The following is a 23425-nucleotide window of genomic DNA, read 5'->3' on the forward strand; positions in this document are numbered from 1 at the left end:
TGCATCTTCACAGCCATCTGTTTCTTAAGGAAAACTTGTAAAACGTAGAAGTAAAAATCTTTTTATGATCCCTGCTTTACTGAATGGTTGGCTAAGAGATACAAGATGCATTGGGTGTTGTCATGATCTAACCCGTTGACAGCTAAGCCCCACACAGCTGCTTGCTTGCTCACTCCCTCCCAGTGGGACAGGGGAGAGAATCAGAAGGGTAAGAGTGAGAAAAGTCATGGGTTGAGATAAAGACAGTTTAATAGGTAAAGCAAAAGCTGCGCACACAAGCAAAGCAAAACAAGGAATTCATTCACTATTTCCCATCAGCAGGCAGTTGTTCAGCCATCTCCAGGAAAGCAGGGCTCCATCATACGTAATGGTTCCTTGGGAAGACAAATGCCATCGCTCTGAATGTTCCCCCCCTTCCTCCTTCTTTCCTCAGCTCTATATACTGGGCATGACATCATATGGTATGGAATATCCCTTTGGTCAGTTGGGGTCAGCTGTCCTGGCTGTGTCCCCTCTCAGCTTCTTGTGTACCCCCAGCCTACTCGCTGGTGGTGTGGGGTGAGGAGCAGAAAAGACCTTGACTCTTTGTGAGCACTGCTCAGCAGTAACGAAAACATCCCTGTGTTATCAACAGTGTTTTCGGCACAAATCCAAAACATAGCCCCATACCAGCTACTATGAAGAAAATCTACTCTATCCTAGCCAAAACTGGCTCAGGTATGGAGTTGGAGGAGATGGATACTATACAGACACAGCTAGAATGATAAAATACCCTTGTTTCCATGTGAAAAGATGGCATTGTGTGATGAGGCCAAGTATTTTCCACCACGACTTTTAAAATTCCCGTTTAAGAGGGCTACCTCTTAGAATAATATTCCTTAAGAGTTAAGAATAGGGGAGGACAGGATCATTATCGAGTGCATAATCTAACTTAAAACAGACTTCTGGCTTATTTAGAAACTGCTAGCTTTAGTGATTTGTTGTTGATATTCAGTCCATTTTTCTACCTGCTGTTTTATATTTAGAAAGTAAGTTTAATGTTTTTGTTACTATCTAAATTTCTCATGATTAAACCAGATTTTTTTGTTTATCATTGGGAAGTGCTACTTGTTTTTCTACTGCTTTACCTACTATCAACATGTCTGGGAAAATATCTGTGCTTCTGGGAGCTGGAGCTATTGAAGAAATGAAAGGGGCAATTGAGTTATTGAAAGACATGCAGCTTCATAAAAATAGGATGTTCTAGATCTGAATAGTTTTGGTAACTTTTAGCAAAGGAAGCAGATGAGAAAAGATTTGATCTTTCAAGTTTTTTAGTGTTGCATAACATGAGGTGGGAAAGAGTCTGTAGTAGATATATTATTGTAAAAGTTTCATGTAAAGCAGGATGACATGAGTTTTAATTGCTTTGGGGAAGTGAGAAGTATTTAGCAGGAACTAACATCTTTATATCAAAAAATAATTTCAAACAGTTAAAAGAAAACTGCTTTGTGGTTTGGATGGTGAGAGAGAATACAACGTAAATAGGAAAAGATTTTAATTAGTGTCACTGACAGTATTAAAGTATTGAGGTTCAGACCTCAGTGGTCTAAAATTTGGAATGAGTGAAAGGGAAACATTCTTGGCATATTTCTAAATCTGTAAGAAATCCATAACTTCTTTTGTCTTTTTATTCCTCTAATCTGACTATCATGTATCTACACCTGGCACTACACAAGAATTAAAATTTAAAGGATTATGTGTCAGAGAAGGACATTGATATGCGTGGATGCTTCACTTCTTGCTTGCAGGGGTCTGGATGGTGGAAGAGTAAAGCAGGCAGGTAGGAGGAATGTGGAGGGGGACTGACAAAGGAAGCCTTGATTTTATATCCCCGCCCCCACCTCTTTGGACAGGACCTAGATAAGCTCCCTTTGGAGTCTGTGAGCCTCTGCATCAAAACTAGTAAGCAGCATGACAGTGCAGGCAGTAGCACTCAGTAAATATCTGGTAGAGTCATAAATTCAGGAGAAGACCTCTACAGCAAATTTTACAGGGATGTATTATTTGTTACCTGCTAGCCCTGGGACTTATTAGCCCAAGCTACTCCAGTGATGGACTCATTAGAATAAAGGGGAAGAGCGTGGAAGTTGATGACTAATGCCCTTGCTTTGCCAGTGAAAGCAACGAACAGTTTTTCATGTCAGAATGTAATAATTAAAAAATTAAATTGGTGCATAGAAGAGATGGTTTTGTTTTTTTCAGCTCTCGCCCTGCTCTTATCAGAGTGAACAGTTGCTTTTTGTGGGACTAATTAAACAAAACTGAATTGCAGACAGCTCTCCTGTGAGTAGAGTACCCGAGATAGGTTGGCCTGCTAAGGCAGCTCTTGAATTAATTTTCTCTTCCTTTACCCTGCAGCAGCAGTTCTAATTAATAAGTTAACACGTTACTGGCTGAAGGGAAGTGCACTTACAAGGTCCCCCAGGAAGTGTTTGTGCTAATGAGATGGGTTTTGAGGCCACGGTAAGAAAACATACTTTCAGCAACTGTCAGAAAGCTGTGAAGCTCTTGCGAGGAGGTGAATGTCTTAAGTTTGCACTTGAGCATTGATTTTTCTAGTTTCTGTTTTCAAGCATCAGCTCATGTCTGTCTGCCAGATGATTAGTTACAGATTGATGAAACACTAAAAATACTCTGTCCCTGCATTTTAGAAGAGTTTCTTTTTCATTATTTGTGTATAATGTGTACAATATATGACGTTATGTGCAAGGTATAAAATACTGCATTCTGTGGATATCTGTGTGTATTTTTGTGAGATAAAAATGCTCAATACCCTCAAGCAGTGAAGAGGAACCAGTCTATGGTGAAAACCGTCTTTCAACACCTCACCAACACATTGCGTGCCAGTGCAGAAGATGAGTAGTGCCCTAATTAAAACAGCTAGGGAAGCCTGCGTAAGAAGAATTAATTAGATTGTTTGGACACTGGGCTAGGGTGAATTTTTTTGTTCTTCCCCCAGGTGCTTCTGAAATAAAATGCTGTAAAGGTGGAGCTTCAAAATGTCTGTAGTTGACTGTGTGTGATACACATACTGTATATAGCTAGAGTCACTAGGTCACAGGTCTCTGCATATTTGTACACTTTAAATGAAAATATGTAGTATAAGGTGATTAGCTCAGGTAGGTCAATGGAGCAGCTCATCAATAGTGCTTCCAAGACGGCAAATGGAGAGTTAGTTCAGCATCACAGCCTTGCTGAAAGCAAAGGAAGAGCAGCTTTGGGTTTGGAAGCACATAGACCACTCTGCAGTCAGTGGATCTACTGGTGCACCTTCCTTCCAAACTCCAACAACATCTCCTCCTGCTGGCTTCCTAGTCTCCTCCCCTCTTGCCAGAGGCCTTTCATCTACACTGCGTGTCATGATGGTGTTTGCCTGAGAAACGACCTGCAGAATGACTTCATTTCTCAAACACGGTTTTAATTCTGATGGACTTTTTCAGACTTTCATGGAAGGTGGGATTTGAAACGTCATTGCTAGACCTGTTATTTGTTATGCATACCTTCTGGAAACACACATGGCAATGGTGGCTTTAAAGGGGCAAAAGAGAAAAATATTTTTATTTTAAAAGACAGTTTTATATCCCACAAGTCGTGTTTCCTGTTTACTTTCTCTGATAATTAGAACCAGGCTTATATTCTGATAGGAATACCTGAACAAGCATTCATGGTAAAAATCCAGCTTAGTTTTCCAAATTTGCTGTGCAAACATTTTTGTTAGGTTGTCAGGAGAGGAAACCTTGTAAGCTTCTGAGGGAACCAGAGCTCCCTGCCCTCCTTGTGGCATCTTTGGTGTGGTCTTATACAGTTGTCTGTTGGTCCTTCATCCTGCTTTATCTGATGATGTGCAGGATTCATGCTCTCAGTGCTTTGGCCATTTGCTATTATTTCACATTGTCACAAGTTGAGGCTGTGTAATTCTTGCAACTTCCTGGATGCTCAGGCATTAAGTCATCTGTAGGTGGAGAGAAATATTTTGTGTAAAATATTATAATTTGCTTCATACAAGCCTGTCTGTTATATGCTTTCTTTAACATGATGGGCACGAAAAGCAAGGTTCAGAAGATGGGTCTTTACATTTCTAATCCTTCATGAAGGAAGATGTGATGCTAGTTGCTGCAAAACAACTTTCTGTTTTGTTTTTCTTGTACCAAGAGAAAAAAAAAAAAGACCTGATAAGAATGTAGCCCCCAGGTATCTTTAACTGCACATTGATCTGGTATAGCATAAAAAGGAAAATAAAATTCAGTAAATGCAGATATGGGCATCCCTTAAAGACTTTTTCAACAATATATAGACCAATCAGAAAGCTTTTACATCTAGTTGGTATGAATTTCCAGCTCTTAATATTATATTGTCATTGGATGCCAATATGGTAAATCTTGCCATAGTATTAAGTATGAATTATTAAGATGAATTACCTTCATTTTTCCTAGTCTTCACAGTTGTATCTGAAATGGGATTGCAACGACTGATACAACAGTAGATTCCCCCCCCGCCCCTTCCTTGCTGACGGCCTAGGAGGTGATGGCCTAGGAGAAGGTAGTAGGTACGGGATCTTCCAGAGGGACACTGGAGAAATGGATTGAAACATAAATGTGAAAATTCTTGCACCCTGCCCTGGAGATTGAGTGCAGGCAGCCTCAGAGGTCACTTGAAAGGAGTTTCGCTACTATGAAGCTAGAATGTTAATGGTTTGGAGATGTACAGGCCAGGGTGTCTAAAGTACCCCAGGTTTTCTGCAGGTCTTCTGCAGAAATTAGAGAACTGTAATGCAGCCAGAATAGGAGGGATTTGGTTAATGGAAAGTGTTTGCTTGTTTGTTTTTATGGAGAAGTGCTATTATGCATAAATGTAAAACATTATATGTTAAAATTCTATGGAAAAATAATTCTGATGATACTTTGTATTATCTTGATTTTTGGTGGCTTTCTTTTGGTGTGAAGAATTCTTAAATTTCACAGCTAGCTTTGGATTTGAATGCTAATATTAGCTGAAAAAGAAATAAAGGCAGACTGAGGAAATCCTGATTGTGATAAAGGATAGGATTTTAATATTTTGGCCATTTTTACTGTTAATTTTTATTTCAAATTAATTTAGTCTTTGTCTGCAGTGCATATTATCCTGAAGCAGGAGCTTTTTTTGTCATTGTTAGTATGAAGCTAGATAGATTGTCTATGAATTTTCATGTATGTATTTCATTTCAGAGATCAGTAGTCCCTTTTGTAATGCCTGCTTTAACTTGTTTATTATTTGTTTCCTTATTTCACAAAGTATTTCACAGGCCTCTAACAGAATAAGAATAGAACAAAGGTGAATGTGTTTAAACTGAATCTATGTTTTCGTCAGGCAGTAGAAAACTCTTTAACAAGTTTTTGTTGTAATTGCATCTCTGATTACCATGATGATACTATAAATAGTTGTATTTAGGAAATTGCGATACACAGCACAGATGGAATTTAATTTCTGTGGAAACTGCTCATTTCTTTCTTTCTCATCCCACCTTCCTTCTCTGCTGTCACCATCTACACTTCCTTCCCAGGCAACTAAACAGAGTAGAGATGGTGATGTTTTAAATGTAAATCAACATCATTTTAAGGCAAATTTGTGCGATTATATGCCTGGCACAGGGAAGGTTATTGAAGTTAGCGTGAGCTTAGTGCCAGCTAATACGTAGCCAACTTGCGTGTTGCTGTAGCCCTAGAGATGTCTTGTGAAGGAATAACATTACTCCGTATCCTCATCTCTTACTTTCTCATCATATCTTGTGTCTCTTTTTAACGAGACGAATGATATGAGTACAGCAGTTTGCAGGAACTGAAGAGCTTAGTGAAGGATAATAGGATGTAGTGCTTTTTGCTATTGTATCGCTTGTTCCAATCAAGCCTGGGCTGTTAATGTAGAGGCTGAAGGTAGTTGCCACAAAGGAGCTGTCAGGTTGTGTCAGTCCAATTACACCTGCAGAGCTGTACCTGGTACCCGGGTCAGAGGCCAGAAATGTGGAGACCTGGCTGCTCCCTGACCCCGTGTGGCTGCTTGTGAAACGCACTGTAGGTGGGATGCGCCTGCTCCTGTCAACCATGTGCAGCACTTGAGTACTAGGGGTGATGTTCTGGTCCCCTTCATGCACCCGGGTATATTGAATGCATAATCGATCAAGGCAGAAGTCAGGACCCCTCTTCTCACCCACCAAAACCAGAGCTCTGCAGTTCTTAATGCAGATCATGCTAAAGCGTAACTGCTTTATGGCAGCCATCAGAAGGTCTTTTCTTACTCCCTCTCACCTTCCTTTTTCTGTTTTTTTTAGCACCTTGGGCTCTCCAGTCCTTTCCCCCGCATCCTCATTAGGCTGCGGAGGCTCATTTGGTGCTGCTAAGCCATTGCTTCTGTGCTGACACGCGTTGTGTGGCTGCTGTTCGGCAAGGCTGATAGTGTGGCCTGTGGAGTATGTTCAGAGGGGAAAGAAAGCCCTGCTGGTTATGCTGATTGGAAGTGAGCTATCACCTTGTAATGGCTTGCTGGAAACATGGGATATGGAGTATGTGTTATACTGGTAATACTCATCTTGACGAGATGCGAGAAATATATGCTGTGGTATTTGGGCCCAAAGCCATTTTCATGTGACAGTACCTTATATCTGCTGAGGCAAATTATAGAAGTTTAAGAGTAATCGCTTCAAGGATGTGGCTGATGGTGCAGTCAAATGAAGTGCTCCTGAATCAGCCCAGATATGGGCTGGTTTAAATAAGGGTCACAGTTCACCCTATGCACTGTCATATGAGTAGATGGTTGTCTGAAAGTTGAGCATGTCTAACAGAGTCTATTGTACTCAAAGATATATTCGCACCAGGAGTGGTGGGTACTGTATGGCATTTAAAAATCCTCTCATTTTTCTTTAAGTGAATTGCAAGATAGTCAGAATGCTTCAGAGAAATGCAGCTTCCCTTGTGCATGGGAATGCTGTCTTTGGTGCAAGTTTGGTCATAGTGAGGGCTTTGGACTTATATTGCTTCCATCCCATATGACAAATATCATAAATTTGTCATGAAGACTTAGCCTCCAAGCCTGCTATAAACTAAAATTATTCAAATCTGAAGGCATTTAGGGTTTGGGTGTGGGGTTGGTAAAAATGTTTACAGAATGAGAATGCCTTTTTTCTTGGTACGGGAATATGTTGTGTCATTTTGCCTTCACTGTTTGGCTGGTAGGTTTCAGCTGTAAACTATATTACAATAGTCTTTTGTAAGATGCTTAGTTGGTGCATTTAATTAGAAGCAAATATATACCTGACTCCAGACAGAGATAAGAAAGAAAAGATAGTATGTCCTAGTTTCGAGTGCAAAATATCAAGAAATAGAATTTTTTTCTGGTGTAGAATTGGAGCATTAGAGTGACAAGTAAGGGAGTGTACGTGTTTTTCTCAGGAGCAGAAAAAAATAGAAGCTTTAAAGGGTAATGCATCTTTTTCCAGAAGCTAAGGTGAAAGAGTGGTAATGACTGCAGTCTCTTTGTACTCAGAATCATTGGCAGAAGACACCTTCAAGTTTCTTGCTTTAATATACTATTCTGTTACATTTTAACAGAAAATATTTGAAAAATAAGCGTATTTGTCTCCTCTACTGAACCACTTCATTTACCAACTTCTTTGCAAAAGTGATGTATATAGTGTGGGTGTGTTTTCTCAGTAAATATATAGCTAATGCCTCTCTTCCCTGCAAGAAGAAAATTGAGAGGCTGGTGTTCATAGTGTACCCTATACCTGAAGGCATAGTAGAGCTGTGTGTCAGTCACTTAAGCTTTCAGTCTGGGAGAGGGATGGTGATCTCCACTGTTCAGTGGGAGCTTGCGTACATGAGAACGGATGTGCACCCACACAGTTAAGAAAGGAAGTGGGGAGAAGCGCCTGTGTAAATGGTACTTGTGTGGCCCTGCTCTGAGCAGGGTGTCGGTCCAGATGACCTCCAGTGTCCTCTCCATCCTAAGTTTTTCTGTGATTCTGAATAAAATACCTGTAAGAATTGAGCTAGTTAATGACAGTTCTGAGGAACCTGGGTACAGATAATTAGTCTCTACATCACAAGAACCTGGAAAAACTGTCTTCAGCAATGTTTGTGCTGCATTTTTGTGATGGCTAATGAGCATGGGTTTGTATATATACATAAAATATATGGGTATACTCTTTAATTTTGTTTATGAAGCTGGAAACAGGCAGTGACCCAGTTTGCTCAGAAATGATACCACTACCATGGCAGAAGATCAGTAGAACTCTGTTTAATGTCAGTTCTTATAATAAAAACAATAGCTTAATAATTATCATAATAATGAATCATGAAAAGTAACTTTTAGAATTTCTTTATAGTGAAACTATTTGCCATTAGAGTATTTTTCTGATGGTTCAAAAGAGCGAAACTGGAAGAGATGGATAAACTCCTAATTGACCAAATGCTGTCTCGTTTTGAAACCTGCTGAAGCTGAAAATGGTGGAGGTCATAAGTCAGCAGGTAGCAGTCAGACTTGCATAAAATCAGCTGGCATTCTCCCTACTTGTGGATGGTGACACAGAGCCCCACAGGTATTAAGTGTTAAAAGGGTGCTAAGAAATAGCCACAGACCTAAGTAAGGATTTCAGTTGGCATCTCTTGGCCACCTCAGCATCAGTAGGCAGCCTGGAAATAGGACTCCTCTGTTGTTCCCCCATGTCATTCCCAAGACTGGGTGCACTATATTTGTTGCCCATAAATAAACAGAAAGTTTTGATCAACAGTACTTGCACTGTAAAATGTCTTTTCACAAAAGCTATGTTCAAACAGAACAGTAGCATGAATTGTGTTTGAGCGTTCATTTTCTTTCCTGTGCTGTATTAGGCAAGCAGTGGTTAAAGGCTCCCTTCCACATCCTTTTGCTTTGACGCTGTTTGGGGACACATTGTACTGGACTGACTGGAACACGCATTCGATCTTGGCCTGCAGCAAGTACTCTGGGGAGGACCTGCGTGAGATACATTCCAACATCTTCTCTCCCATGGATATCCATGCTTTCAGCCAAAAGAGGCAGCCAAATGGTAAGCTCTCTTGCTTTCTTTTTTTTAACTGCAAGTTGGAACTGATTTGCAAAAATCCTAATTAGTCTTTCTGTATGGCAGTGGGTGGCTTCACTCATGTCATGATGATATTTTTCCAGTGCAGAGATTGGGAAAAGACCCAAAGAGAAACCAAATTTTCTCTACATTGATTTTTAAGTGCAAAAAACCATCTCTTGCTTTTTTTCTGCCTGCCACATTTATCCTGTTGTTGTATTCCTTTTTCTGTTTCATGTGCCGTAACTTTAGGCAACATGGTATTTTTATTTTTTCCAAGTAGTAGTTCCTGAATGGAAAGTAGTCTTCATTTGGCAGATAATATTAAGCAAGACTAGCTCTGTGTAATAACCACTGTCTTAACCATTGTGTTAATTTACTGTGTTTGCTTTGTTTTTGTATATACAACATACTATACATTCAGCACTGACATGCTGAATAGTCTGTGAAAATGAGAAGGGCAGAGCTGAAACAAGGCTCTTGTTTAGAGCTATGTGCTACTTCCCCAAGAAAGGGAAACGTTCAACATCCATGCATTTTGGTACCATAAATACCCCACTACTCAACACTTGGAATTAATTTTTTCTTGTTCTGTGTTTATCATTTCCTTCTTTAGTCTGTGTTGCTGCCACTGATTCTACCACTCCAATGCCGTATGTGTCTTAACACATGAGATGAGGTCATTCGTTATCAGAAGCATTAATCTGTGTGATTTATGTTTAACAGCTACAAACCCATGTGGAATTAATAATGGTGGCTGCTCCCACTTGTGTTTGATGTCTCCCACCAAGCCCTCTTATCAGTGTGCATGTCCCACTGGTGTGAAACTTCTTGAGAATGGAAAGACCTGCAAAGATGGTAGGCTTTGTTTTTTAAAATCCTTTTAGATTAAGCACAAAGTAATTTTTGGAGGGAGAGGGGTTCTTCCAGTTTTACCATATATGCATATTAGGGGTGTAAAACTGTGAAATCATGCATGCTTTTGCAGTACAGATAAAAGTGATTGGAAAATGCCCTCTGCTTTTCAAAAAGCCTGCTGAAGAGCAAGTTACCTCCAGTTACAAAATTTAGGTTGCAGTTCTGTCTCTGTCACTAATTCCCTGCAAGTTTTTTGGGGATTCTGTTGTTCCCTTTTCTTAGAGAAAATGATACCTACCTCCTGTGTTGTCTCTAAAATGTTTCTGACATTATTTTTCATGAATAGTTAGCTGGTAGGATTGTACAATGAAAACAATTTTGGTTTTGTTTTTTTTTTAAGATCTGATGTCTGTTTATTATACACCCATACACCTGGAATGTGTTTCAGTTTGCAAGCATAAAGTTAGGCACCTACATCTGTATATGGGAACTGAAAAAATGTCATGGTTTTTAGAGGTGTTGAAAGTGTTTCAGCCTTAAAACCCAAGATGTGATCGAGACTTAGGGCTGCTAGCACTCACCCCAAACTGCTTGTAGTAAGTTCTCATTGTGGGCTAATGTATATGATTTTAAGTTGTTATATTATGTAAGTATAGGTCTTGTGACATTGTGCTGTGGTTGCTGTAATGCATTAACAGGATCAAAATAAACATTGGGAGATAATTAGCTGACTCATAAATAACCATCTTTTATGCAGATCATCTCTATGACAAAGGTAAATGGAGGAGAAAACAGAAAGATACAGCAGAATTTACTGTAAATAGACTAAATAAAATGTATATAGAAATATTTTTTGTTAAACTTTCATTTTATGATTTAGAAATTCTTCTGGGCTTGTCAGCTAGTGTTCAGTGTTTTCTTTAATTTCATGCTATTTCATGCTCTCTGCTGATTATTTTTGTGTGGATATTTGTGTCTGTGTGAACCTTGTTAAAATAAATTGCTGCTTTTATGTGAAAAACTCAAAAGCAGCTCCCAAATTAGCCTTGCAGGATTGTTTGTAAGAATTTACCAATACATGCACAAGATGTTTTTCTTCCATTTCTGTCAGTACAAGGAACAAGCTTTAATAATACTGCACTGGGTTCGTCAAATTTAGTTAGAATGTGACATAAATTCATGTACTTTTAAAAAAATATTTGATATGCATAGTTAAACTCCTGTATGGCAGCAGGTAACTAATGCAGTTGTTACCCAATACAGGTATGTTTCCAAAGGCAGAGCTGTGCAAAATGTCCATGTGGGGGATGGGGAGCAGCGAAGGTTTGGTCACTTGCCAAGCAGGGGTAGAAAGGTGAGGCAGCAGTGGCTGAAGTACTTCAGGACAACAGCTGGAACAAGCCCTGGAGAGATCGAGAGGGAAACTGCTTCCCTTTGACTTACTGCTGATAAGAAAAGGGCCAGGGACTTCAGGCAAGAGGGGCTGTATGTTTTTGCTCCCTGCATGCTGTGTTCCAAGGAACACGTCATTGTATCACAGAAGCGCCTGCTTCTCTGCTCACGTTCAGCCCCATGTCCTCATAGAGGCAACCTACCACACAGGTTAACTGCCCCATGCTGAATGGCACCTTTCTAGTGTATCAAAGTAAATTACCAAAGGCAAGTAGAGGGATGGTATTAAAAACAAAACAAAACCAAAACAAAAAAAAAAAACCACCAAAACAAACACCCCCCTCCAAAAAAAAAACACCAAAAAGCAACCCAAACCTTATTAAAAGGACTTCTCATGCAGAGATACTCAAAATCATCATTTCACTTTTTTCAGCCATTCATTAAGTCTCAGAATTTATATCTGTTGCTCTTTACTCCCACTCCCTGAACACGAGAAGCCAAATCTTACGTTCCCAGTCAGCCATAAGGTATATTTGGCTCACAAAATATAACTCCCATTTAATCAGAAATTTTGTTAACCCATTTACTACAGCATATTGTCCATCTGTATGCAAAAAACTTTATAGAAGAACATTTATTTATCTTACTCTTGTTAACATAATGTTGCATATTTAACCACCATTCTGCTATTACATCTTTCCGAAACACTCTGCCCCTCCCTTTTCCAGGAGAAAAATGGGTGGGGAGGGGGAAGAGACATTGAGTCTGTGTTTGTTTACCTCAATGAGTGGTGCATGCCACTGCTTCTTGGACTTAGAAACGAGTTAGCGCGTAACCCAAGTGAAACAACCTACTCAAACTATGCATCAGATCCATTGGTTTCACTTAACTTCAATAATCCCATGCAGAGCTCACTTCTGGGAGGAGCGTGAGGAAGCTTCAAGGTTTGTCACCGAAATCGGGAATAAACTCTTATTCCCGATTTCGGTGACAAGTTCACCATTTAGACCTGAGCTTACCCCAAAATAATGAAATATTTTTGGCTGTTTTTTCACTCCTCTCACTGAAGAGAGGTGTAGGCAGTAGGCTTGTAGGGCCTTTGCGAGTGACTTACAACTTTCCAGAGCTCTTCAAGGCAGAGATTTACTGGAATTTCTTCTCCTGTTTGTGAAGGATGCAATTATTGATTTGGGGAAGGGAGGAGGGCATGGCAGTCAAACAGAGCCAGACTAGGCACAGACCAGATTTTGATACATAAATCTGTATGTGTTTGTGTGTTGACTTCCTTTCTTAGGCTGCTCAGTGACCCCAGGGAAGTAAATTTATTTTCTTTTTTTTTCAGGTATTTGGGGTGGGGGGAGGGCGGCTTGGTTTTGGTTTCTTGGGTTGTTTTTTTCCCTTTGTACTTGCCTGTTTACTATATCTGCTGTGAAAATAGAGCTGAACCCTGAGAACTGAACGTTTTTACCTTGGATCATTTCAGTATATATCTATTATGCCTCAATAGACTGAAACACCGAATGATTACATCTCTATTTGCAATTAGAACATATATATGGCTTCTGGGAGAGGAAGGAGGGGGGAATGACTTACAGGTCAAGAAAGGTGGAAAATGAGGCTGAGTTTCTCTTCTTTAAGACTGTTTTGTCTTCTAGCAGTAGACTAAAATCAGACTGGTTCCTAAACAGAATTGTTTCATGCTGAAAGGAGCCTCTTTGAGGAGAGAACTGCATTTCATGCTGTGCTGATGAGAGCACTGGCCTGGACCGGAAAGATTTTGTGGGGTGAATTTTGAGTGTGTATTTGTGGTGTTTGCAGTGCTTTGGCATTGACAGATGATCCTTGCAGCCAAAGGTGAGGCTGGCTGACCCTCCCTGAGCAGTTTCCATGGCAACCTAGCATTTTTGAATAATCTTGGTTTATAGGAAATCTTTTCCTCCCTCCCCTTTCTCCCAGTGTTAGTTTCTCTGGTTTTTGTAGTTTGGTTTTTTTTTTTTTTTTTTACCACACCTTAGAGGACTTTTGCCATTTCTTGTGAGAGCTATGAATGTAATACAATCCCTCCCCCCCATTTAGAAACACTTGTCCATAGTGTTTCAGGAAAGGCTGATAATTTGGAATAAAATGAACTATTTTTCTAATAACTGATAATACTGGCTGGTTGTTCATGTTTTAATTTCTAATCCTCTTAAAAAACAAAACAGTTATTTCACTGAGATGTGGGCTTTATAGCAAGCTCTTAGCTCCCCCATTATCTAGGTGAAAGTTTGTAAATTCGTCTCCAAGAAAGAAGGGACAGGCTGAATAAGCAGTTTTCATGGGCCAGCTATTCCTCAGTCAGTAATGTCCGAAGAAGAGTCCTGTCTGAGCACATAGGCACTTCTACCAGGGAGCTTTTACCTACTATTGTCATATTCTTGGTAATTTATTGTCCTCTTCTGCAGGACATATTCGGATTTCTGTTTTTCAGTATTATAGGCACTGCTGTTCTGATTTTGGCAGTGCTACATTTAAATTACCTGTTTGATAGTCATTTTTATAAGAAAATTTAGGTTTGTCTTATGAGTTTCTCACTGAAGTTGCATTCTTATTAGTGCTCGAAGATCTCCCTGTCCATGTGCTCAGCTTCTGTCTTTGCCTGTAGTGAGTTTTACATATTTCCCGCATTTGCCACTACCAATACAGATGTGTGGTTTGTACTGAGAAAACCAGTGGTGACTTCAGCTGAGCAAGGAGATGCCAGTTTCCTCATGAAGAAAAAGCACTGCTTCAGACTTCCATTTCAGCCTTGCTTTGGCCATTCTGTTCTCTTCCAGGAAAAGAGGCTTTATTTTGCCCGTGGACGCTCACATCCTATTTCCTTTGTAGGCCTGGGGGCAGTAATCAGAAATTTGCACTTCCTTTTGCAATTTAAGTCTGCCCAGTGGGAAATTTGCTTTGTTGGGAATAGCCAGAATCCTGATCTGACTGCACAGATTAAGATGCTAATTTAACCCCCTAATTCTTTAGTTTCTTTTAAAGGAAAGAAGAAAGTATATGATTAATTTCAGATACATGTCCTTTTGCCTTTGTAGTTTTAAGGTTGAGGTTGTCTAGATGAAAAAATCTTGTTTGTATTGTAGTATAAAGGGCTCTCTGACAAGAGTGACTTACAACTGAGGAAAGGCATTTAGGTAAAAATATTTGTCAAATGTGTGGTAATTCTATTGAGGATGTATTAACAATCTTGATTTCTCAGATACAGAGAACGCATTATGTGTCCTAGGCCTAGCACCTCTTACATATGAATTCTGAAGCATGTGTCTGTGTAGCTGTGCTAGCCTCAGCAACTGCTGATGGTTTTTAAGTTCAATAACTTACAAATGACTGTAGCCTGTATATCATTGAGACGATGTAATTAACTGTAAAGGTTAGCAGGGCAGGGCGCTGGACACTGGACTTCAAAGCTACACCGTTGCTTGTATCTGCATGCTTGCTCTGTTTACCCATTTCTCCCCCTTCCCATAACTTCAGCTAGCACATAGATTTAAATTATTTTGATTTTTTTAATCGTGACTTTTTGAGGAAAGTATTAGTTCCAGGACTAATGTAATGCACCATACGTGAGCTTGTAATCCCAGCTTTCCAAGTGCTTAGTAAAAGTAGGCTAAAGCTCTCAAAAAGAAGTCTGCAGTAAAGCTTTTTATGTCCATATTTAGACATCTTAAGTAAGGGACTTGATTTTAGAAAAATTGCTAACCATCCTGAATACCCCATGCCTTGAGGCACTGCTAAAAAGAATCTTGAACTTGGTCCCCAATTTGAATAGTTTGGGAGGGTTTGGTGGTTTTTTTTGTTTGTTTGTTTGTTTGTTTTTAAATAAGTTATGGGTTACTAAGATCACTTAGGATTGTGTGGGAGATCATCATGGGGGGCAAGCAGAAGGACCTGACTTAAATTTAGGGCAACTGTATGCATACTCTGCCTGCAACTTTGCCTGGAACTCTGTGCACCGCGGTTTGAAGGCTGTGAGCACCCAGTCCAGCGTACCTGGTAGCCTGTGCCCTCAAATCCAGCGCTTTATTTGAGATGCGCTTGTGTATACAGGCATGCTTATGTTGGGTGCAGCAGAGATCGCAAGTAGTTAGAAGACAGCAGTGTGGGCAGTAAACTTCGCTCCAGGTCTCCTGTGTGTTCATCTAGGCCGCTTCAACCTTGTATGTGCAGTCTGAGGTGTCTAGAGGAAAAACTGCTGCCGGTCTGACTGCTGGGGTCAGAGCTCTGGTTGAAGCCTTGATGGAACTTTTTAAAGCATTTGAGGTGTTTTATATGTTCATGGCTCATTCCAGACTTCCAGGAAGTGCTGATAAATTGGGGGGGGAAATTATGCTGGCATGCAACCTAAATTGTCTTTTCCTGCCTTTTCATTCTTTTTTTTTTTTTTTGAAATATGATTTCATACCCATGATATTCTTCACCACGCTCATCATTAGAGGCAGGATTTATCTTGGAGGGCAGAGTGAAGACATTTGGAGATCCTGCTGTCACATTTTAGCTTTTGCATTGTAACTGGTCTTTGGAAGAGAATTGAACAAAATTGATCCTGTTATATCTTGGAAACCTTGAGTACCTTGAGCAGGCTGAGCGGTGATCAGTGCTTAGCCAGGTAAACTTTGTACAGCTGGCGTTTGCCACAAGTGTGAATTGTTTTAGTTTTGAGACCACCTCTTTTTCTTGACTGCTGTCAAGGTGGTAATGGGATCAGTCCATAAATGTGCCCAGCTCTTGCATTTGCTATTTTTGCTATTGTCAGGACAAGCCTTCTGAAGGCGTTCAGAGTGATCTTTCCCTCAATCTATCTTCAGGTGAGATGCTTCTCTGCTACTCAGTTTCTTCTTCCTGACCAGAATGACTGGTGATCTAACTTAAGCAGCTGAGGTGTCAGTTTGCAAATGGTTTGGTAATAGCTCTAAAGTAAGCTTTAAACTTTTTATTGCTTCATTGGAGGGGTAGGGGGTGGTGTTTTAGTGGGGGCTGGAATGTTAGCCAAGCCCCCAGAATAAAGACCATTAAATTCTTAGCTCAGGGGTCCAGAGTGCAACATAGGTTAGTTGAAAGCCAGTCATTTCCCAATGCTGAATTAAAATTTAGACACAGTGGGTTATTTGGCTAAACAGCAGTGTTGCAACCCAAAAGCAGGATACTGAAGCTGTTGAAATGAGTCATCTTTGAGGATTGGAAAATTGGTCAATTTTAAGGGTGAGTATCAGCCAAGGCATGGTTGTTCTCAACTGAGTCTTTCTGGGGACCTAGCAGTGGTTCTTCAAAATGAATGTCAACTTCAGCTAGAGCACACAAATTATTTTTAAATTATGCCTTGAAGTTTTTCTGTATATGGTAGACTATATGTAGCTTTCTAACTGTTTAGAAATCTGAGGTTAGTGCATTTGCTCAACCTTAGTTTTACTTGGTAATGCAAAAAAGGTATTATTATTCTGAGTTTTTTAAATACGATTTTAATAGTTTTGCTTAAAAGGTAATTGGGTTAGATGACTGTGAAGTTGGTAAAAAAGAACCAGAGATTTCTTTCTTACTTGAACCTAAATACTTGGGGTTAGTTATGTATTAATACTTTATATCACCATAATGCAGCTGACTGCTTGGATCTTGATGCTTAATTGTTTGATATATTTAGTAGAAATAATACAGATGTACATATAGACTGCTGTGACAATATTTTTTGCTTCTGTAATTATATTTTAAAAAAATCTTACTAACTTGCCTGTTTTCCATTTACTATGTCACATGCTTTACATTATTTTGAAGGATGCATAGACATGTAATTACAGGTTCCCCCTTCCTGATATTAATTAATGCATAGGAGTTATTCACTAGAAGAACAATTGAGTAGTGTGTACATGTGTTTCTGAAGACAAGGTGTTTCAGGACAGAGGATCCCAAAGCTGATCTTAATCTCTTCTGGACTACGAATCAGGAACACTTGTAATAATAATCTCAACTTCAGTTGTTGAAAGGTGCTGTTTCTTGCAGCACTGTGAAGTGTCTTAGATATTTTTAACGTGTTAAACTTGCTGTAAATGAAGCAGCGGCTGCTTTGGCATATCTCCAAAGTTTGGCATGCAGTGAGGTTTCATCTAGCACCAACAACTACTGACTTTTTTAAAAATAAATTTGGTATCAGACACCAAAATTCTTTTTTAATCAGCGACCTGCTTTCTTTAGTTTTTGCTCTTTTAGTCTTCTAGCCCCTATTTATACCTCTATAAGATCAAGATCAAGACATGGACAGAATGTGGCTTGGCGATGGCTCTTTTTCACTGCAGTCTTGATGCATTTATTTTCCCAAACCTTCCCTGTCTGCTCTCCCCCCTCCCCCCCTTCTGCCCGCCCTTCTATCCTCATACCTACAATCAGGCCCTGCCAAACCCTTTCCTCTCGCTGTTTGAGGAGAGCCATTGCAACACACTTTCCCTGCATTCAGGATGCACACATTTTTCACCTTAGCTCAGGCTTCCCTGAGGCCTGAGCTGCTCTTATCTCCCTTAGACTCCAAACTGATAAGCCAATTTAATTGGAATGGGGTGTGGTGCTTGTTTATCCTTCATTACGCTGAAACAGCTTCTGTTGCCCTACCTGAAAACACCTTCCACAGTGCAAGCTGATCTTAATTACGTATTGTGATTCTGACTTTTGACCTAAAAGCCAGAAAGGCTTTTGTACACTTCAGCTCAAAATGACTTTGTAAGGTGCACTGTTATTTATCTTCATTTATTCAATAAGCTTGTTCTCAACAAATATGGGAGAAGCTGACAGCCCTCCTTCTTCACGTGGTCACTGGACAGTTGTCAGTACCCAAATCAGATTCCTCTGATAGGAGTTTCTCAAAGGAGATTTACTTGTGACATTCTGTGTTACATTTTTCTCCTTCTAAGGGTGTTGTTGAAACATGCAACTTGTTTGTCATGGTTGTCCCCTATACCAACAACAGCAAATAGTCAGTAAATTATTTATATAATTAATTTTTCATCTAGGAGGCTGCAGGCCATCTGTTGATTTGCATAAAATAGCAGCATAGTCACTGTGTATCTATTTCAGTGACTTTGGAGGGAATGATAGGGATAAAAACCATCTCCAACATAATAATTTTGGACAAGGAAGCGACCACTGAATTTTCTCTATAAACAGATCTGTCCTCTGCAGAAGAATAACCTCACATTTGAAGCCTTATAGTCGAACTCTCTGCTGGTGCCGATCAGGTTGGTTAGGTCCTGTGAAATCAAGGTAGCTAGACTAGCTTGTACCAAATGGTGCAGAATCAGGTTTGCGATTTACAGGCTTACTATATAGTGTTTGTAAGATGGCTGTGTTTTTGCCTTGGTCATGTAGGTGCCACTGAACTGCTGCTTCTAGCCCGCCGGACAGATCTGAGGCGAATTTCCTTAGACACCCCAGATTTTACAGACATTGTTTTGCCACTGGAGGACATCCGTCATGCCATTGCCATTGACTTTGATCCTCTGGAAGGATACATCTATTGGACCGATGATGAAGTTAGGGCCATCCGCCGCTCGTTCATTGATGGGTCAGGTAGTCAGTTTGTTGTCACAGCACAGATCGCACATCCTGATGGCATTGCTGTGGACTGGGTTGCCCGAAATCTGTATTGGACTGACACTGGCACAGACCGTATTGAAGTTACAAGGCTTAATGGGACCATGAGAAAAATCTTGATATCAGAAGACCTGGAAGAACCCAGAGCTATTGTGCTGGATCCCATGGTTGGGTGAGCAGCTGTTCATGAGCATTTCTTAAATATTAATCATGTAAATAAGATAAGTTTGTCTACCTGTATGCAGATGTGAACTGTCTACCTGTATGCAGATGCAATGATAAACTTCTGAGTCTTCAGAATTAAAATACTGGGATTCTTTGAAATTTAAGGCTCTGAGGCATGGGGACTACTGCTCCCCTTTGACTGCCTGGCTAGTCACCTTATCTGTGACCTTATCAGGTTTTATTCTCCTGTTTAAAAATATTTTAGGGGACTCTGACCTGTTTGTTTATCGTAGCTAAAAGCACTGGTTATGTTGTCTTGCTGAGCAGACTGATACAGGAGTTTTGTGTAAAGGGACAGTGCGTTTGCATGTCAATGCTTTCTGAATGGTTTGGGCATCCTTGCTTGGGTAAGGAAATATATTTGGCTTAGAAATGTACTTCTACATACGCAATGTGGTTTCAGGGAACAGTAGTTGAGAAGAAGCTGTGTGAATACTGAAAGTTTGGATTAATAAGAGTTCTTAAGATTTTGTTTCCTTTGCAGATACATGTACTGGACTGACTGGGGAGAAATCCCGAAGATTGAGAGGGCAGCATTAGATGGCTCAGACAGAATTGTGCTGGTGAATACCTCACTTGGCTGGCCAAATGGGCTGGCATTGGATTATACAGAGAGCAAAATATACTGGGGAGATGCCAAAACAGACAAAATAGAGGTTGGTAATTGTACCTGCATTTTTAATTCCTTGGAGTTATAGAATGTAGTTACTTTACTTTTCTAGGTGTTTAAATTCTGATATAGCCCCAAATAATGGTTGTTTTGTGCTTCAGGAAACAATACAGCTTCTTTGTCTTCGGCTAAGTTACTATTCTTCCTCCATTTTTCTGTGTGTAAAATGGAAACGATATCCATGCAGTAGATCCCTCTTTTTAAGAATGTATGATAAGGATTTGGTAAATAAGTCAATTCTTGGGTCATCAGGAAAAAAGCTTTTCACTGGGAGTAATGTTTGTATGTTGAAAAAATTTATCTTTCGTTCTTTGCACTGCTCAGCTTAAATGCTAATCAAGTATATTTTAAGGAAATAAATCTCATTTCACATATAATTATTTGTACTCCCACAGATCCTCTATACTTTGCATCTCCCTCATTTTATTAGGGTTCCAGAGAGGGGATAGATGTTCTTTCTGGTATGTTCTGCTGAAACTCTTAATTGAAAACAAAAATGTCATTTTTCTTCTCTCCCACATTGAAAACCTTGTATTTATTTTGCTATATAACCGTTCTGGAACAGATTTGACATTTATTATCTCTTTACCAGTCTTTGAGAAAATAGTGTTGTATAGTATTTGTTCAGTTTACTATCAAAAGGCAGAAGTTTATCTGGAATCGGGAGGCTTGGCTATGCTTGGTGCATTGTAGTACCATCTACCTTTGTTGTATCCTGGTAGACGTACCTTTCTTTTGATGAATTACAGCTTTCCTTACTGAATCCTTACCATTGCAAATAATTTTCAGCACTTACCACATTACCACAATATCTTCTCTAGCCTTATGAAATTGTTTTATTTATTTATAACTTCGAATAAGCCAACGTGAAGTTGTAGTCTTGCGCTGGAAGGTCACATAACTGTTTGTTATCCTTCAGAGTCAAAGTAACTCCAGTCCTGCAAGGTGAGTTGCTTTGAAGCGCTCCTTGGGAGAGCCTCAGGGAAGCACAGTTTTATTTGTCCTGAAAACAAGATTGATAGTCTATAGTTCACCTAACATTATACCAGCTCTGAGAAAACTGGGGAAGAAGAGTCGTAGCTATGCTTAAAGATTTATTTATAACAGATTGAGCACTTCAGCCCTGATACTGTCTTGGGCTTGAATGTATTTTGCAAAAGGTAAGTTAGGCACTCTCCACTCTCATGCCTGCCAAAACATTGAGATTTTTTTCATGGACTTCAGTCTTACTTAGACCATGGTTCCATATTAATTAATAAAGATTCTGTTCAGTGCTGGATCAGTTTGTGGTAAAAATTTTCATCTACATCAGGCATGAGCTCGCTGCTGTTGTTCTGTCAAACTGGCTGGAACACATGATATAATGTTTATGCCAACAGTACAATGTCTGTGGCAGGACAGAAGATATCTGATCTGGCATAAAGTCTGCTGGGACAATTTCCATTTTATTGTTTTTAAACCAATGTGAGCTAGCAGAATGAAGTTTGTTCCAGGTTGTCATGTAACGTCTATGCAGGGCGTTGGAGAAGACTTATCATCTTAAGGTTTCAGAATTACTAGTTATTTTTTTCCTATGAGCCTCCAAGTGTTAGCAGTATGATTTTACTGCTGCTGCTTTTTATGAAAAGTTAACATTTGTTAACTCTTATCAATGTGCAGAGAAAAAGCCTGGCTAAAATCTTTAAAGCAACAGAAAAAGAAATTCTCCCAGTTTTTCTGTGGTGTTTTTGGATTTTAGTTTTGTTTGAGGTTTTGGTGTTTGGTTGGTTGGTTGTTTTTTGTTTTATTGTGGTTTTTTTTCTTTTTTCTTAATTTCAGAAGGTGTTAATTTAGGGGTATGTGGCAGAGGTCTATAAAAACAAGAAAATTGTGTATAAGGTGACCAGGACTTACACACACACACACCTTTTTTTGATAGAAAAAATCAGCATTTGTAAATGATACTGGCAGGTGGTGGGTGCAGAGCAAACAGAAGCAGATGGTTTTTCAAACAGTGTGTGGTAAGTTGTGGAAATGGTTGTGGATGCCAAAAGCTTACATGTGTTACTGGGAAGACTGGGTAAGTCTGTGGAAGGGAATTCCACTCCAGTTTACTAGAAAATAGAATTGCCTTCTGAACCACAAATCACTGAACTGTAAGTTGCTGTAGAATAAAAAAGGCTTCTTGAAAAGTTTCGGTATGTGTTTGCTTTATTATGCTGCTCTCTAAGTTTGTTTTGATTATTCTCTGAGACAGGACACTAGGATGGGTGGACCTTTGGACTGAACCCATGCAGTCTCTCTCTTTTCCTGTGTTGAGGCTGCTCTATTCCTTGAAGGTTTGGGGAGTCTATTCTGTTAGCTTGTTGCATTAGCTTTAGGAAAAACTTCATGTTCTTCCTTAGATGTAATATTCTTGCTTGCTAACTGCACTTCAGAGGGGCAGAAATGGGTTGAAAATTGATGACCTCTGATAGTGATAGATCAGAGCGCGAGTTCAATATAGCTTCTGAAATTAGTAAAGCATGGAAAGGTTCTACAGGATGAGAAGGGGGTGTTCATCGAAGAGAATGGTTCAACATAAAGTAGATGCCCCACCCTTGCCCCTTAATGTGCTAAGAAATGCAAATGTTGTGGTGAGTTTCTTTACTGATGAATCTTAGTGAATTTTCCCCAGGACCTTGTGTAGTGCCTCTGTAATCTTTTGAGAGATGGACTTTGTTATGGTAGGCTACAGAAATCTTAGGCTGCAATGACACTGTCTAAATCTATGATAGCTAAAATATTACTAACATTTCAAGTCTTCCCTTCTCCTCCCACTGCCTTTCTCTCCTATGGCAACCATGAATCCTGAGGAGATTTGTAACACTTTCCCTGCCCTTCCCATCCATTTTTTATATCGGTTTAGTAGAAGATGCTTTGACCTTCAGTGTAAACGTTTTAAACTTATATTTGGAGAAAGGACATTGGAGGAGGTGCAACAAAGACTATATCTGTGACAGGATCAAAAGATGAAACTTGGAACTGGACATGAAGACATCAGAATATATGCCTGGTCCCTGCTTTGCCTGTATATGTTTGTATTTGGCAGGAGGGGTAAAGGCAGGAGAAATATGTTTGTGTACTTTCACTCTCTTGCCTTTGAGTAGTTTTTCATACATGATTTTAAATACATTGTGCTGTTTTCCTTTTTTTCCTAGTATGTGGAATTCCTCAGAACCATTAGTTAATTGCAGTGCTACCAAAATGAGTGTTTCTTGCAAGCTATGTTTCTGGTTTGTTTGTGCTACCTATGAGCTTTTATTATTTATTTTTTACACACTGATTCATGCTATGCTGTTCTGGAGCCCCCAGAGGATAATAAAGCATCAGCAGGGGTTAATGGGGACTGGTAGGGGGTACAGCAGGGAGCTTTTGTTCCCATTTTATCTGGCAGCCTGCAGCAGGCAGAAGCAGGCTGTGGCTCAACAGCTTCGTCATTTATCTCGGTCAGGTTTCACTGCTGATAAACTTCTATTGAAATGGATGGCTGCTATTGTGCTTACCAGTAGGGAAGATTTCTCATTGACTTGCTA

The 23425-nt window shown here is 39.7% G+C and overlaps 1 protein-coding gene across 1 annotated transcript in view; it reads left to right on the forward strand.

Annotated features, from left to right (window-relative positions):
- The window catches only part of LRP6 (LDL receptor related protein 6), a 126001-nt gene that overhangs the window by 59524 nt on the left and 43052 nt on the right, over positions 1-23425 (forward strand). The window contains exons 4-7 of the mRNA XM_075112192.1: positions 8904-9100; positions 9842-9973; positions 18752-19148; positions 19686-19857. Of these exons, the coding sequence (XP_074968293.1) occupies positions 8904-9100; positions 9842-9973; positions 18752-19148; positions 19686-19857 (898 nt within the window). The remainder of the gene's footprint in view (positions 1-8903; positions 9101-9841; positions 9974-18751; positions 19149-19685; positions 19858-23425) is intronic.

This window comes from Phalacrocorax aristotelis, chromosome 1 (assembly GCF_949628215.1).
Source record: "Phalacrocorax aristotelis chromosome 1, bGulAri2.1, whole genome shotgun sequence".
Taxonomy (NCBI): Eukaryota; Metazoa; Chordata; class Aves; order Suliformes; family Phalacrocoracidae; genus Phalacrocorax; species Phalacrocorax aristotelis.